General features: G+C 28.6%; 1 protein-coding gene across 3 annotated transcripts; it reads left to right on the top strand.

The window, feature by feature from the left end:
* The first annotated feature begins 477 nt into the window (after positions 1 to 477).
* Positions 478 to 12,601, top strand: LOC103504648 (MADS-box protein AGL42-like). 3 transcript variants are annotated; one of them, XM_051089754.1, is made up of 8 exons: positions 478 to 537; positions 1,014 to 1,217; positions 3,869 to 3,950; positions 5,163 to 5,224; positions 5,333 to 5,432; positions 8,993 to 9,034; positions 11,162 to 11,203; positions 12,252 to 12,601. In XM_051089754.1, exons 2-8 carry the CDS (start codon positions 1,036 to 1,038, stop codon positions 12,396 to 12,398), a joined length of 657 nt encoding a protein of 218 aa, XP_050945711.1. In that variant the 5' UTR covers positions 478 to 537; positions 1,014 to 1,035; the 3' UTR covers positions 12,399 to 12,601. The 3 variants fall into 3 exon arrangements, with proteins under 3 accessions (XP_050945711.1, XP_050945712.1, XP_050945713.1); XM_051089755.1 differs by having other exon boundaries at positions 483 to 636; XM_051089756.1 differs by having other exon boundaries at positions 510 to 863.
* Positions 12,602 to 14,079: the final 1,478 nt, after the last annotated feature.

Consider the following 14,079-nt stretch of genomic DNA (forward strand, 5'->3'; position numbering starts at 1 on the left):
AACTCAATTAGTTATAATTCTTTTTAAAAAATTTACCGACACTAACACTAAATATCGAAAAAAATTGAAAATTTTAAAGAGAAATTATTGTAAAAAAAACTACTAAAATATTTACAAAACATAGCAAAATTTTAACTCTATAATTGATAAAAGGTAAAATATTGATATATTTTATAAATTTTTTAAAAATCATTTTACTATAATTAAAAATACCTCTAAAATAAATTACCAAATAAAAACAACCCAACGACCAAAAAAAAATTTTTTTGGAATAATGTTTTTCCCCCTTAGTTTTTGGAAGATGAATAAAAGTGAAGCATATATATAATAAATGTTATTTCTTTTTATTAAAAGGAAGAAAAAAAAACACATTATTATTTTTGGTAATTAGTCAAGGCAATGAAAAAAAAAACAACAACAACAACAATAAATAATATACATGAAAAGAGAAAATAAAATAATTAAAAAAAATGCTTTTATTGGTTTGAGGGTGAGATTGAGAAATGGGGATAGATTCCAATTCCTTCCTCTTTTAGGGTTTCTTCTTTCTTCAACCATTTTCACACTAATAATTTTCTCATTCTTCTTCGTCTTCTTCACTCTTCATTCTTCTAAACTTTTCTTTAAAAGCACTTGGTGTGTTTCTCATTTCTTTTTTTATTTTAATTTTGCACACCCCCCCCCCCCCCATTCTTTTCCCTTCATAACCTCAAAATCTCTTTTGGGTTTTCATAAATTACCAAAGGGAAAAAAAAATCCCAAATTCATTGATTTATTCGATTTTCTCTTCATCTTTTCTTCCCTTGGCCTAACAAAAACCATGCCATAATTTTCTGATTTTTCTTAATTATTAACCCTTTCAAGTGAGAATAATTTTCCTTTCCTTTCCTTTCCTTTTTTTTTTTTTTTTTTTTTGGAATTAATCCTAGTTGGATTTCTGTATATATATATATATATATATAGATATCTGATAATATATGCAATTTTTTTTTTTTTTTTTGGTTTTTCTGAAGGGATAAATTTGGAAAGAACGACATGGTTCGTGGGAAAGTAGAAATGAAACGAATTGAAAATTCGACAAGTCGTCAAGTGACATTCTCAAAGAGAAGAAATGGACTTCTGAAAAAAGCTTATGAATTATCTGTTCTTTGTGACGCTGAAGTTTCTGTCATCATTTTCTCCCAAAAAGGAAGACTCTATGAATTCTCAAGCTCCGAGTAAGTTCTTATTTTTTAAATTCACTTTTTTTTTTTTTTTTTTTTTTTGTTGATGAATTAATCCAAATTTTAAAAAGGTTGTGATGCTGATTTTTATTTTTTTCAAATTTTCAAATTTTTAATTTTAGTTCAAATCTCAACAATATCTACCTTTCACAGTGAATATACCAAATTGTACCTCTTAGATTTCTGCAAGATTTTCCCTTATGGGAAACTGGAATTCTTTTTTAAATATAATTTCCAAGATAAAAACTATGTGCTGTTTTTTTGAATCTGAATTATTATGTTGTTTCAAGGCTATGATTTTATGGGTCAATTGTACCTTTTTTCTTTTTCCTTCCCTTTTCTTGAGGGTATAATTCAAAAAGAATTTGCCCTTTTAATTTAATTTTAGATTGCTTTTGTTGCATTGGAAGGAGTATATTGCAAATTGGATATAATAATCTAATTCATTAGTTTATTTTCATTTCCTTTATGTTTCTATGAGTGGCAATTTAATATATATTTGTACGAGTTATTTTATGTTGTTTTTGTTTGATTTTTTTTGGTTTTATTGTAAGAGAAATGGAAAAATAATAATATTTCATATAAGTATAGTTTACTTAGTTATATTTCTCTTAATGTAGATTATTATTATATGTTTAAATATCTCTATTTATTAATTTACTATAAGAAGAAATGATCTCTTTTAAGAAAACAAAATTCAAAAGAAGATATTTTTCTATCGTTTTTTTCTTATACTTTTTGTTCATTGGTACACATTCCATAATTCACTTTCTTTCTCCCTTTTTCATGATCATTTACTTATACTTTTTTTAAAAAACTATTTTTTCATTAAAAGTACAATTATTTGATAATAATTTATGTTTTTTACATTCAAATATTCTTAGCCAAATTTTCCCATATATCATTCTTATCATTTTGCATGCAATTAATAAAGTGTCATTTTGCTTTACCTATTTGTAATTTAGTATTGTCCACATTTAAAATATTCCTTGGTTAGTACTCTAGAAAATACATCATATACACATTTTATGTGTTATCTCATAGTTGAAGAAAAAACGACATTACATTTGAAGGAATTGCTTAATCTTTTAATCATATTAATATACTCTAACATATATATTAGGTTTAGTGTAGAAGTGTAAGTAAGTGGTTAACTTTATTTAGTTGAACTTATTTGGATGTTTAGTAGTCTATTATATTAAGGACTCTCCGTGATATTATTAGGTTTTGGACAATAGAAATTGAAAATTTCACGTCTCTGATAAAGTTATTAAATAATAATGTTGGATCTAGGACTATTATATATATTTTATCTTAAAAGTGTTTTTTTTTTTTTTTTTTTGCCATTTTTGTTATGTTTTACATAGATTAATTCTTCATTACAAAAAATTATCTTCCTCATGTTATGTTTTCTTTTTCCTCTAAATAAAAATTAAATCCATTCACTCACCAAAATGAGCATAACTTAGCTAATATCAAATATTTACTATAATCTCAAGGTTAAAGATTTGACCCAAGTGTTACTTTTTGTACAACCTATCATACACTTTCTAAACTAAAAAAAATAAAAATCATTTCCATATTAATGTAATTAATTTTTGGTGTTTTTCTTTTTCATTTATATTAATGCATAAGCTTAGTGTTCTATTTTCTTTAATTTTTTTTTAATTTTTATGACTATTTGGGCTCTTTTTTGAAATATTTGAATGGAAAGAGATAAAAGGAGTGTTTTTGTAAGGTTCTTGAAAATAAGAAGTTTAGTTTAGTCAGTCTAGTCTAAGTCATGTTTAATAGACTAGAGTAACTAATTTTTTTTAATTAACATTTCTGTGCTTTTGTAAATATTTGAGCTTTTCTTGTATGCACAGAAATGTTAATCAATGTTTGAGCTTTCTGGTATGCATTTGTGTAATTCTTGTATAGATCATTTTTAATTTGACTATGGATTTATGTTTCTGTCTTCATTTTTATTCATAATAATACATTTTGAGACATTGAAGCTTTACTTTTTTTATAAAATATATAAATTAGGTTTTGTATATATGTAGAGAGAAATATGATAATTATCATACATATTTGAATCTTAGGTAAAAAAAAATAAAAAACATTAATAGTCATGATTCTCCAAGTGTCTAAACTAATTAAAGTGTTTCAAGTAATTGAAAGGATAGACTATTAGTGTGTATATAAAGTGTTAATCAGTTAAACTTTTGTTAAGTATGTTAGTAAGTTGTTAATAACAACTCTCAGCATTGGCCTTTTGAAGTTAATTAACCATCAAAATTAAGATAAAAACCAGCATGATTCATAAAAACGAAATCTCTATTAAAGGAGTCGATACATTTATTAGAAGTTGTCTAAGTGATATTATTATTATTATTATTATTATTATTTTGAAGTGATATAACAATAATCAAATCCAATATCACGAGTATCCTTTTAACTTGCTTCGACGATGATTCCATTTTTTTTTTCTTTTTTCTTTTTCAATAAAGATATACTTGGTATGGTTTTAAATTAATAGGTAAGTAATTTGGTTTATTTATCGTTTATTTGAAGAATTATTTAGTAACAATGCTATATATATAATCAAAGTTGAATTATATTTTCTTTCTCATAATATATATATATTTTGAATGGTTCAGCATGCAAAAGACAATCGAACGCTATCGTAAGCATGGGAAAGAGGGACAAAGCAACCCTTTTCGATCAGAAGGATATATGCAGGTTTTTTCTTCAACTAATAATTAAACTCTATCCATCAACTTTAATTAAAATATTTCTAATACCTTACTTTATATTTTAAATCTCTAAATTGAGTCAATCAAATCTTTTAATTAGTTTTTTCTTTTTTGTGACACCATGGAAGATTGACATCGAATCTCTTATTTTAAAGTTGTTCGTACATTCTTTATATGCTAAGTCGTGTCTATTTGGCTAAGTATATAGCTCAGTGGATAAAATCACAAACTATCATCTTAATATTAGTTGTTACCGAGACTTTAAAAGTAATCTGTTTTTACTTTTATTATTTTGCTATCTATCTTGAATTATGTAATGATGGTATACAAATTTCTTAAAGCAAATATATGATAGGGTTTTTGTGGATTAGGTTACAATTTGTTTTATGAAAAAATGAGCTAGAGAATATTATTTTGATTATATACATGTGTATTGTATTGGTGTGTATGTAATATATGTAAGGCAATATAACGATGAAAGAAAATCTTATGTTAAGGTGCAAGTTTAATAGATAAATAGTTATGCATGCATGAATAAATTCTCAAATGGAGAGAGAATATAAAATAAAATCCTCTTCCAAAAGACTATATGACAACCCATTTGGAATAATAAATAATTGATTTCTGATAGGATGAGATGTTAGAAAATTAATCTTGTTTTAGCTAGTTAATATATCATTTGGTTTTGTTAATTGGTGTTTAATAATTAGTAATACATTGTTTATATTAGATAACATGGGTTGGGTGATGAGAGAAATAACTCATTTATCTTATAAACATTGTGATCAACTTAAACTAGTCAATTGGTTATGGTAAATTTACACTTTAACACTTTTCGATCTCTTTTCTCTAGTATCTAGGATTTTTCTTAATTGTAGAAGTTTTGTAGAATAACCTTAAGTAGAGAACATTAGAGAAGGAATGACATTACATAAGGATTTGAACCTAATATCGTGTTTAGTTACTTGAATCATGTTTTTGTTTCCTTTTATTGGTAGACCATCCCATGTCTCAATTTTCATCTAACATTCCAACACAATTTTATTAATTCCTATACGAAAGATGACAATAAAATTGTAATTTTTTAAAAAATAGATATATAATTTTGAGACAATGTAGTTTAATACCCTAATGAATATTTCTTATTTGATCATGGATTCTACCTAATCACAAATCCGCTGCATCGATGTCTATGCAGCAACTGAAGCAAGAAGCTGAGATGACTGCAAAGAAAATCGAACAACTTGAGAAATCCCAACAGTATGCAATTTAAATTAAAGCTTACCATATATGGTATCACATATTATAGGGGTAATTCATATATATTATTGAGCATTATATTTTGAATTTTGATGTGGTGTTAATTAGGAAGCTTTTAGGACGTGGGTTGGATTCTTGTTCTTTTGAGGAACTTCGAGAGATTGAAAGACAATTGGTACTTAGCTTAACTCGTATTAGAGAAACTAAGGTACGTTTCTAAATATAATTCTCATAACTATTCTTACATTTTTACCTTAATTACTTCTCTATGCGAAATATAAGAATTTGATCCTTTTATTATTTCTTAATTATGTGCTTAATTATGAATGCTTTTAATTACCACAAAATAAATAGTTGATTGTTTATGTTTGCTAAACTTTGATAAGTTTTCTTGATCAAGATTTAAGATGTATCTACTTAGGTTGAGATGCTTGAGTATATATACAATATGCACTTGTCGTTGCGATATATTGCTTCATTTTTTAGTTTCTTTTAGAGAAAAATGAAATGTCGACTTCGCTAGAACGATTTTTTTCTTGATGCATGAAAGAGGTATGTCGAGATCATTTCCTTTATTTCTAACCCAACCTAGTGAACTCAATTCAAGCATGTTGGAAGCAAGGCAATTTAATTAAGGTTTAAGAGAAGTTTTCTTATCAAGAAGTAACTAAAGGAAGAAGATGACATAAAATGTGTTGGAATGTTTTGAATTCAATTTGTTGAGTTATTTGTAATTAAAATTTAGAAAAATGCACTATATAAAAACTATGTAACCCAAGTGGAACTATTATTATATTCTGAAACTATTCTCTCTAATAAAACCGTTATCCTTCTACTTCATGAACTGCGAATATCTATGTATTAATCTCTCTTTACGTTTTTTTGTATTCTTTTAATTTGTTGATTTCGTAACAACAATAAATATATACAACTCATAACCCAAATGGGAAAACTGTCGAAAACTAACTTCCCTACAAGTCCTAAGTAAAAACTTGACCGCTCTTAAATCTTTGAGAAAACTTTTGTGGGGTTTAATGCAACAACTTATCTTGTATTTAAGTGATGAATCAATCTCAAAACACAACTTTAATGGAAATTATAAGGAAGAATAAAAACATTTTGGGACCTGCAAGCCTCTTAAATCTAAGCCCTCAGAGAGTTTGTGAAATCTATCAGTTTGAACCCACCAAAGTGACACAACCCCTTCAAAGTAATCTCCTTGAAGTACATATCTCCATGAAACCCAAATGCATAGGCTACTGGGAGTCAATTTCTTTTGAGACTCAAATGGATACTCAGATTCAATAAGAATTTAAAAATATGATTCGAGAAATTTGGTGAACCCACAAAGACACAATCTTAAGAGGGCATTTTGAAAATCATTGTAAGGAGTCTCTCACTCTCTTATGTGTTCCTTCATCATAGGTTTATCTAATATGATATCATAGCCCATAAAACTTAAATGGATATTTGGTAAAGAAAAAAAAATGAGAAAGATGGAACCACATGTTAGGTAATATAGTATTATAGCTATGAAACCTAAACAAATACTCGATCTAATAAATAATTGAAATTTAAGGATTAGACATATTGTGAATCTCCTATTAAAAGAAGTCTCTTATAATCTTTATAAAATAGATTAGTTACTTCACCTCATGTTTATTTAATATAGTATAAGAGCTCAAACAACTCAAACAATGTCAATTAAATTTTGAGGTGGAACCTTTGTTTACTTAATAGTTAATTGTAGCAATCTATGCCAAAATGCACATTCCAACTCAAAGAGACTCCCCCTACTATTAATTAATTAATATGACATCAACTTTTTTGTGAATGGATCATAACAAGATCTATTACAGGCTATGAAGAAAAATCATGAAAGAATTTAGTAGGGAGAGAATTTTGGAGAAACTACTTCTATCGATTGTTTTGACACTTGGACTCCATCGAAGCTTTGTTAGTTTTTTTCTTTTCCAAATGGTAGAGAACACTTCTATTTATAGATGCAACAAACTTCTCTAAAGAATAATAATTAATGGCCTAGAAAATTACATGAGGTTTACCTATCCTTAAAATATATTTCGCTAATGCAATTACCTTGCATATTCCAAAAAGTCATATAAAAAATTCAGAAACCAAGTATATGAGTTACATTTAACAAGATCTCTCCCTCCTAAAATTGGCAACTCCTCCAAAGTTTGTTCGGCTGTTTCTTTGTACAATGACAATGAGTAAGCATTCTCAATTAATGTTTGCTTGAACTTCTTTATATATGGAAGTTGTGTAGTTCGTTCGACCATCATCTTTCCTCTCATTGCTGACCTCAAGAGAATGATGGTAAATTAGATAAGTCCCTAGTGTTCAAGGCATTTTAGTATATACAATCTCAAAAGAAACAACAATATAATATTCTTTTCTTTCATTTGGTTAATGCCAAATTCAGTTTGGACAAAGAATAAGGTCTCATTGCTATGGATGATCACCATTCAAACATTGAATGACTGACGTTCCTTCTAAAATTGGTGACTTTCGTTTGACCATTCGTTGAGACTAGTATGCTATACTCCAAAAATGACTTGAAAACTTTACATCTAGGTCAAAAACTATATATGGATTTTGTATAACCTAGTAGACGAAAAACTTATGTAAAGAAAAGTTTGCAAAACTTAACGTCATTAGACTTTTTACTAGCAATAAAATGTGTCACTTTACCAACATGGTCACCCATGAAAAACATCAATGCAGTCCCTTAAATTAGGAGTAAAGATTGAGGATTCCACGTATGGAGAAACCTTCTATATCTCCATGGAACCCAAATGCATGAGCTACTACTTCCCTTGGCCGATTGATTTTAAAGATAAAACTTCATGTTAGATAGCCGACCATGATTACCTTGTGAGATGGAAACTCTTGTTATCTAATATAGTAGTGAAGCTAATAAAACCTAAACGAGTATTTAATCTAATAAAAAAATTGTGATTTGATTAGTAATAGTGAGTTCAAAACAGACACCATCTTGAAGGGGCAGCATGTTAGGAATTCCATGAAAAACCAAGGAACCCTACACTCCTTATTAGATAGATAAGCTACTCCTATTGTCAATGTTTTAGCACATATCCTCGTATTATCGAATAAGAATCCATGGCTTTATTAGCTTTTCCAACATGTGTTTGATGTGTTTGATAAAGAAATCAAACCTTCATACATGGGAGATATCCAATGTACACATGCATCCTACTAATATTCATTTGAGAGATTAAAGGGCATTTCAAAGAAAAATGGTTAATTAGCAATATAAATTATTTGTATAGAAGATAGTGATTCCATGATTTATGTGTTAATTTAGGATTCGACGTTAGAATGCACAACCACAATCAAGTGATGGAATATGTGCCTGTAGACTTAATTGATCATCAAAGCTTCAAAGACGATAGGCAACTTCGTCAACCCGAAGGGCATGACTAAAAACTCATAAAGCTCTTCGTGAACCTAGAACCTAATGGTCTCTAAGATGTCATCTTCATGAACATGTACTTGGAACCAAAAATAGCAAAATCATTTACTATCGAAACACATGTAATTAATTTATCAGCAAAGTGTGAAGAAGTAATTTTGATAAACATATTTTGTGTGGAAATGCTCACAATAAGAATTAAAATCACTTGATAAGTAATGCTTGTAAATGTAATTGCATTAATCATTAAAAAGATTTAAACTTTAGAATATATGTTGAAAAATGTTTTTTTTTTCTTTTTATTTCTTTTACAGGCTCAGCTATTCAAGGACCAAAAGGAGAAGCTGATTGAAAAGGTAATTTTCATATTTTGAAAGATTTTGAGTTCATCATATATCAGATAATTAGTAATTTCTCTTTTCGAATTTTAGATCATTGTACAATAGAAAGAGATGGAGAATATCATTCCCTTAGATATACTTGAAATTTGTAATTTGAAGCTTCATTTAGCAATGAGTTAATTTTGAAGTCAAAATCTTAATTTGACTAAAAAGATCCCATCTAAACAAAAATTGTATATGAACTAACTAATAGATAAAAGCAAAATAATAGTAGTAATACCCAAAATCTAATCGTCAAATTGCTCAAATCAAAAAGTAACTAAAATAATATTTGGTTTAGTTAAATGGTAATCGACATAACCTTTTAGAACAAAATTATGAAACAGAATATGAAAGGGTGAAATATTTAAAAAATTGATAAGTTCATCCAAATAATATTGAGAAATACCAAACCTGAACATCCAAACTAATAGCCCTAGCCTTGTCCAATAACACAAAACATCTTTTTTCTTTGTAGATAAGCTTAAATTTGCATCTGCCACAAATCTATACAAAAATAACTCCAAGTATCGTTAATTTCAGCAATCAAAAGTCTTAGTTTTCAATTGTTTAATTGAGTCAAAAAACTATTATAGTGGGCATTAAACTACTGACCTTAGAAATGATAATGGTGTCATATTCTTTTAAGGTCATGTTAACGAGCTAAATTTGTTTTTTCGTAAAGCTAGAGTAGAAAAATAAAATCTTCTAAATTCATGAAGTTTATTTTGTACATATGCATGGTTCTTTACATAGATTTATCATCTTTGTTCAATCTTGGATATGAATTGAACCAAATGTGTAGAAAGAAACTCGGATTCCACTTGAAAACTCACAGCAACAGAGAATATGGTCCAAGTCTTCCTCAACCTTCTGACAAAGCATACAGTTAAAAGGCACAACCAGCAAAGGGTACTTCTTAAAAAGCCTATCCAACATTGCTTAAGAACCTGGCAAGTAAAGAGTCTCATCTTTCAATAGACCTTAATCCTCCAAACCATAGAAAAAACTGAAATACCCAAAGGAGAGGAACTAACCAAACACTAATTGAAGGAAAGATTTGCATAAGACACCCTTCCAAAGGATTGGGGATTCGAACTCTAAGATCCCTCCTCTTGCTTCTAAAGGAGTTACTCTCAAATAGGGAAAGAGTCCTACCACCTCGATCGTTTCCCTATCAGATCAAAGGGTACGACCAAACTCGACTTATTGAAATTACGTAACTCCCAATACCAAGTTGTACAGGACCGTTAGCTATTTTCTTGAAACTAGACAAATTTTATGAAAGTGAGTTCAATTTGCCTACTAGAAACCCATTTGAGTTCCCTTTTTGTTAACTATATTTTTTAAAAAATAAGAACCAGTAAATTTTTATTGATAAGATTAAATTAAAAAGGTGAATTCTATCCAAGGGAAATTACAAAAACATAATTCCAATTGGTTATGAGATTCTTCAGAATGTAACTGGAGAAAAGAATACTTAATTTCCACCTTTGTCCAAAACTTTACATTCATTAGATACGGAGTGATCATGAGTATATAATTGAAGACAATTATCTGCATTAGTATATAAGGTCTTTTAAAATGAAATCAAATCTAAAGTCATAAGGTTTATGTCAAATATAGACAATGTTATATCATTGTGAGAATATTTGGAGAGTTATCTATGTGGGAATATCGAGGCAGCTCTTATTGGTTTGTGAATGATAGAAGGCCATATTCAAAGGTTCTTATCTTTGAAGTACTGTTTTTTTTTTATAAGATACAGTTTGCAGTCCTGAGTTCAAATTCTTATAGTTTGTTATTTTTAAAACATGTTTTTTTAAAAAAAATTTAGAGAAAAAGTAGGCTATAAGACCTAAATGGTTATCAAACGGGTAGGTTGTTTTTTATTTTTGGTATTTATCTCAAAATTCTAATGCTCGTAAGAACCATGAAAAATGGGAGAATGAGAGAAAAACAATTGTATATTAAGTTTAACTTTCTGACATATTTTGGAAAATCTATGCTTGTATATATGCATATGTATAACTCTACTTCTTACTTTAGGTTATATTTTGGATACTGCATTATTTTAAATTATCTATTTATTTGCTGAATTAGGGGAAACTTCTTTTAGAAGAAAATCTAAAGTTGTCTGCAAAGGTATGGCCTCATTTTTCAACTATTCTTAAAGGTTACATCTTTTTATATAACCTAGCTGAAAATCACAACAACACTAAGATTTGGCTTGCTTGAGATTGTCTTTAAATGAAAGATTCTTCTGTTAATTCAATTAAAAAAAATATATCAAGGTCATGTTTGAGGGTTATGTTCATTAGTAGTTTTAAGTTTTTTATTGACTTTATAGTGTGATATTTATAGTTTTGTTTAGTTAAATTTATGGTATACGTACTTTGATGAGCGCATGAGTTCAATCTTTTATCCTTTCAATCAAGGCAGCCACTGAATCCTTTGTGCTTACCAAAGGTAATAGGGGTGGAGTTGTTTAGTCGTTGAGCCTACTGTGCATGAAGTTAATAAGCCATAAAAATTGATATTTTTTTTACTCGTTTGCCCCACAATGAGTTCAAGAACTCCACATGCTAAACAAAAATTGAAGTTAACCACTCCACTGCCCTGGAAGTCATTCTTGAGGCTGCAGTCTTTCAATTATGATATTTCAGAGGAGTAGCAAATGAGAGTGAGTACTTTAAAGGGTGTTTGAATTGGTTAATGTTATGGTACGTGGGTTATAACGGTGTTTTAGGTTATAATAGTCTATGTGTGGGATATAAATTATTTGATTCTAGGTAGAGAATAGTAAATACCGTAACAAAACGAAAAAGAAAGAATGCGTAGGAAATAGTAATATTGTAGTAGTTAATTAATGGTAGGTTATAATGGCCGAAAACATCAACTATTATATTTGAAGCTCCAAACATAAAGTTTGGGTTGTAATAGGTCATTCCACTGACTTTTAGACGGACACAGAACCACTCCGATGAAATCCTAAAATTTTTACAAGATCTTTAATATAAAACAAATAGAGTGGAAGACAATTGTTCTCCTTATATACCTTCTTCATTCCACCCACATGGGCTAGAAACTTTTCTGGTTTTTTATTCTTAGAGTATTATGTACTTAGATTATAAATTTGTTCATTTTGCTAATGTACATTTTATTTTATGGACTTTGATTTTGCACACTATAGTGTGGTATTAAGCCATGGCAAGAAGAAGGTGTTGAAGGAGATGGAGGCATAAATATGATGAGTAATTTATGCAGCCAAAGTACTAATAGCCAAGCTTCTGATCATCACATGCAGACTGAATTGTTCTTCGGATTGTCTTGCTCATAATATAATGAATTGAAGGAGCTGTGGCTATATATGTTCATCTAAAAGTATTAACAAATTACTAATTAAGCACACACAATTTGCAAACATGCAATTTTTAAGCTTTGCTTTTTAATTTAACCATTAGCTGTATGTAAAATTATTATTCAACACAATGAAATAAGAAAGAAGAGAATATATGATGTAGGAATTATGTGTACTAATAATCTCTCTTGTGCAGAAATTTATGGCCCCCAGAATTAATCAGATTTAAAACTCCTATCACATTTTTAAATCACTAATTAACTTAAAAACTTAAATAGATGGTAAAAAGAATTTAATAATATATCACTTAATACATATCTTAATTTAGTTAGATAAAGTATCATCGAGTAAGTTTCTAACCTTTTTGTGGCGTCAATCTCAAAGAAATTATGGCATTTGAAGGGTATGTCGAAACATCTAACTAAGGTTCTATGATAACCTTCATTTTGTCTTAGAACAGATGATTGCATCGAGTCCATTTGACAGATTTTTAGGCTTGAGTGGGGTTCAAAGGTGCCCCAAACGATGTTAAAAATGACTCATGAAGTGCACTTAGATTGCACCTAATCGGATACTCTTTTAGCATACAAATATAAAAATTTAAATGCTAGTTTTTACTGGACAATCGCTTGGACTCTGCACCAGACAACACCTATCAAAGCTCATGGGTTGATGTTTTAGTGAGCGTCCAAATAGATATTCTTTTAATATTTGTTTAAGGATTTCACATTATTATTTTCTGCACTAGGTTCTAACTTGTCCTATTACCCTGAATACTTTTAGTAATTTTAATTTATGTGTCGATTGCTAAACTTAAAACTAATGTAAGGAGCGTCAAGAATACGTTTAAGCTCAATTGACATTTATGTGTGGAAAATCATGATGTTTGTGGTTCAAATGCTCCTAGCTTATATGTACTTAACAGAAACTAATTAAGGTAAGTGAGAAAAATAAGTGAAAATTTTGTTTCAGAGGGAGTTTATCGAGAAAAATGATATTTGAGTTGTAATTAAATTTGGATTCAAACAAAATTACATACAAATAATATTCCATAGGCCAAGAACATTAAGGTAATTCTAATAGTTGTCACACTTTCAAGCCAAAATGTGAACACAATTCGACTTAGCATCAAGTTGTACAATAAACATCAAGAAATGAGGTTCGATCCTTCTCTCACCCTACATATTACCAGAAAGAATTTTTTTAATTTAGTTTCATTTGAAGAGATCAAAGATTTCAATTCCACGACGAAAGATTGAGGACTAAAACGAAATCAATAAAAGTATGAAGACTAAAATTGAACAAATTCTAAAGTATTAGAAATAAAATGATATTTTAATCTGTATATTTGAATTGAATTTCCTGGTCTATATTTATTACTATATATAATACCATCTGTGTGTGTATTTAATACAACAATTTACACCCTTTCATCAATATGCTCAGTAATATCTAGAGACTCCTCAGACATCACCTTCAATTTTCCTTTGCCCCTCACATTTTCTTTCTACAACTTCAAAGTTAATTTTGAGACACTGAAAAAAAAAATGTCTTCTCTTTCTAGTCCACACTAGAGATTATGGAGTGCAATGTTCTCTAATTGATTTTTACAGCAAATGGTAAGCTAAGAAGATGAAAGAAAATAACCTTTGGTAAAAAC

The sequence above is a fragment of the Cucumis melo genome, chromosome 9, assembly GCF_025177605.1.
Source record: "Cucumis melo cultivar AY chromosome 9, USDA_Cmelo_AY_1.0, whole genome shotgun sequence".
NCBI lineage: Eukaryota > Viridiplantae > Streptophyta > Magnoliopsida > Cucurbitales > Cucurbitaceae > Cucumis > Cucumis melo.

What these genes read in the sequence shown, in the direction of transcription:
- LOC103504648 (XM_051089754.1), top strand. Translation starts at nt 1,036, where the DNA reads ATGGTTCGTGGGAAAGTAGAAATGAAACGAATTGAAAATTCGACAAGT. An exon ending in TATGAATTCTCAAGCTCCGA is followed by an intron (nt 1,218 to 3,868) that starts GTAAGTTCTTAT and finishes TGAATGGTTCAG; the next exon opens with CATGCAAAAGACAATCGAAC. An exon ending in CTCGTATTAGAGAAACTAAG is followed by an intron (nt 5,433 to 8,992) that starts GTACGTTTCTAA and finishes TTTCTTTTACAG; the next exon opens with GCTCAGCTATTCAAGGACCA.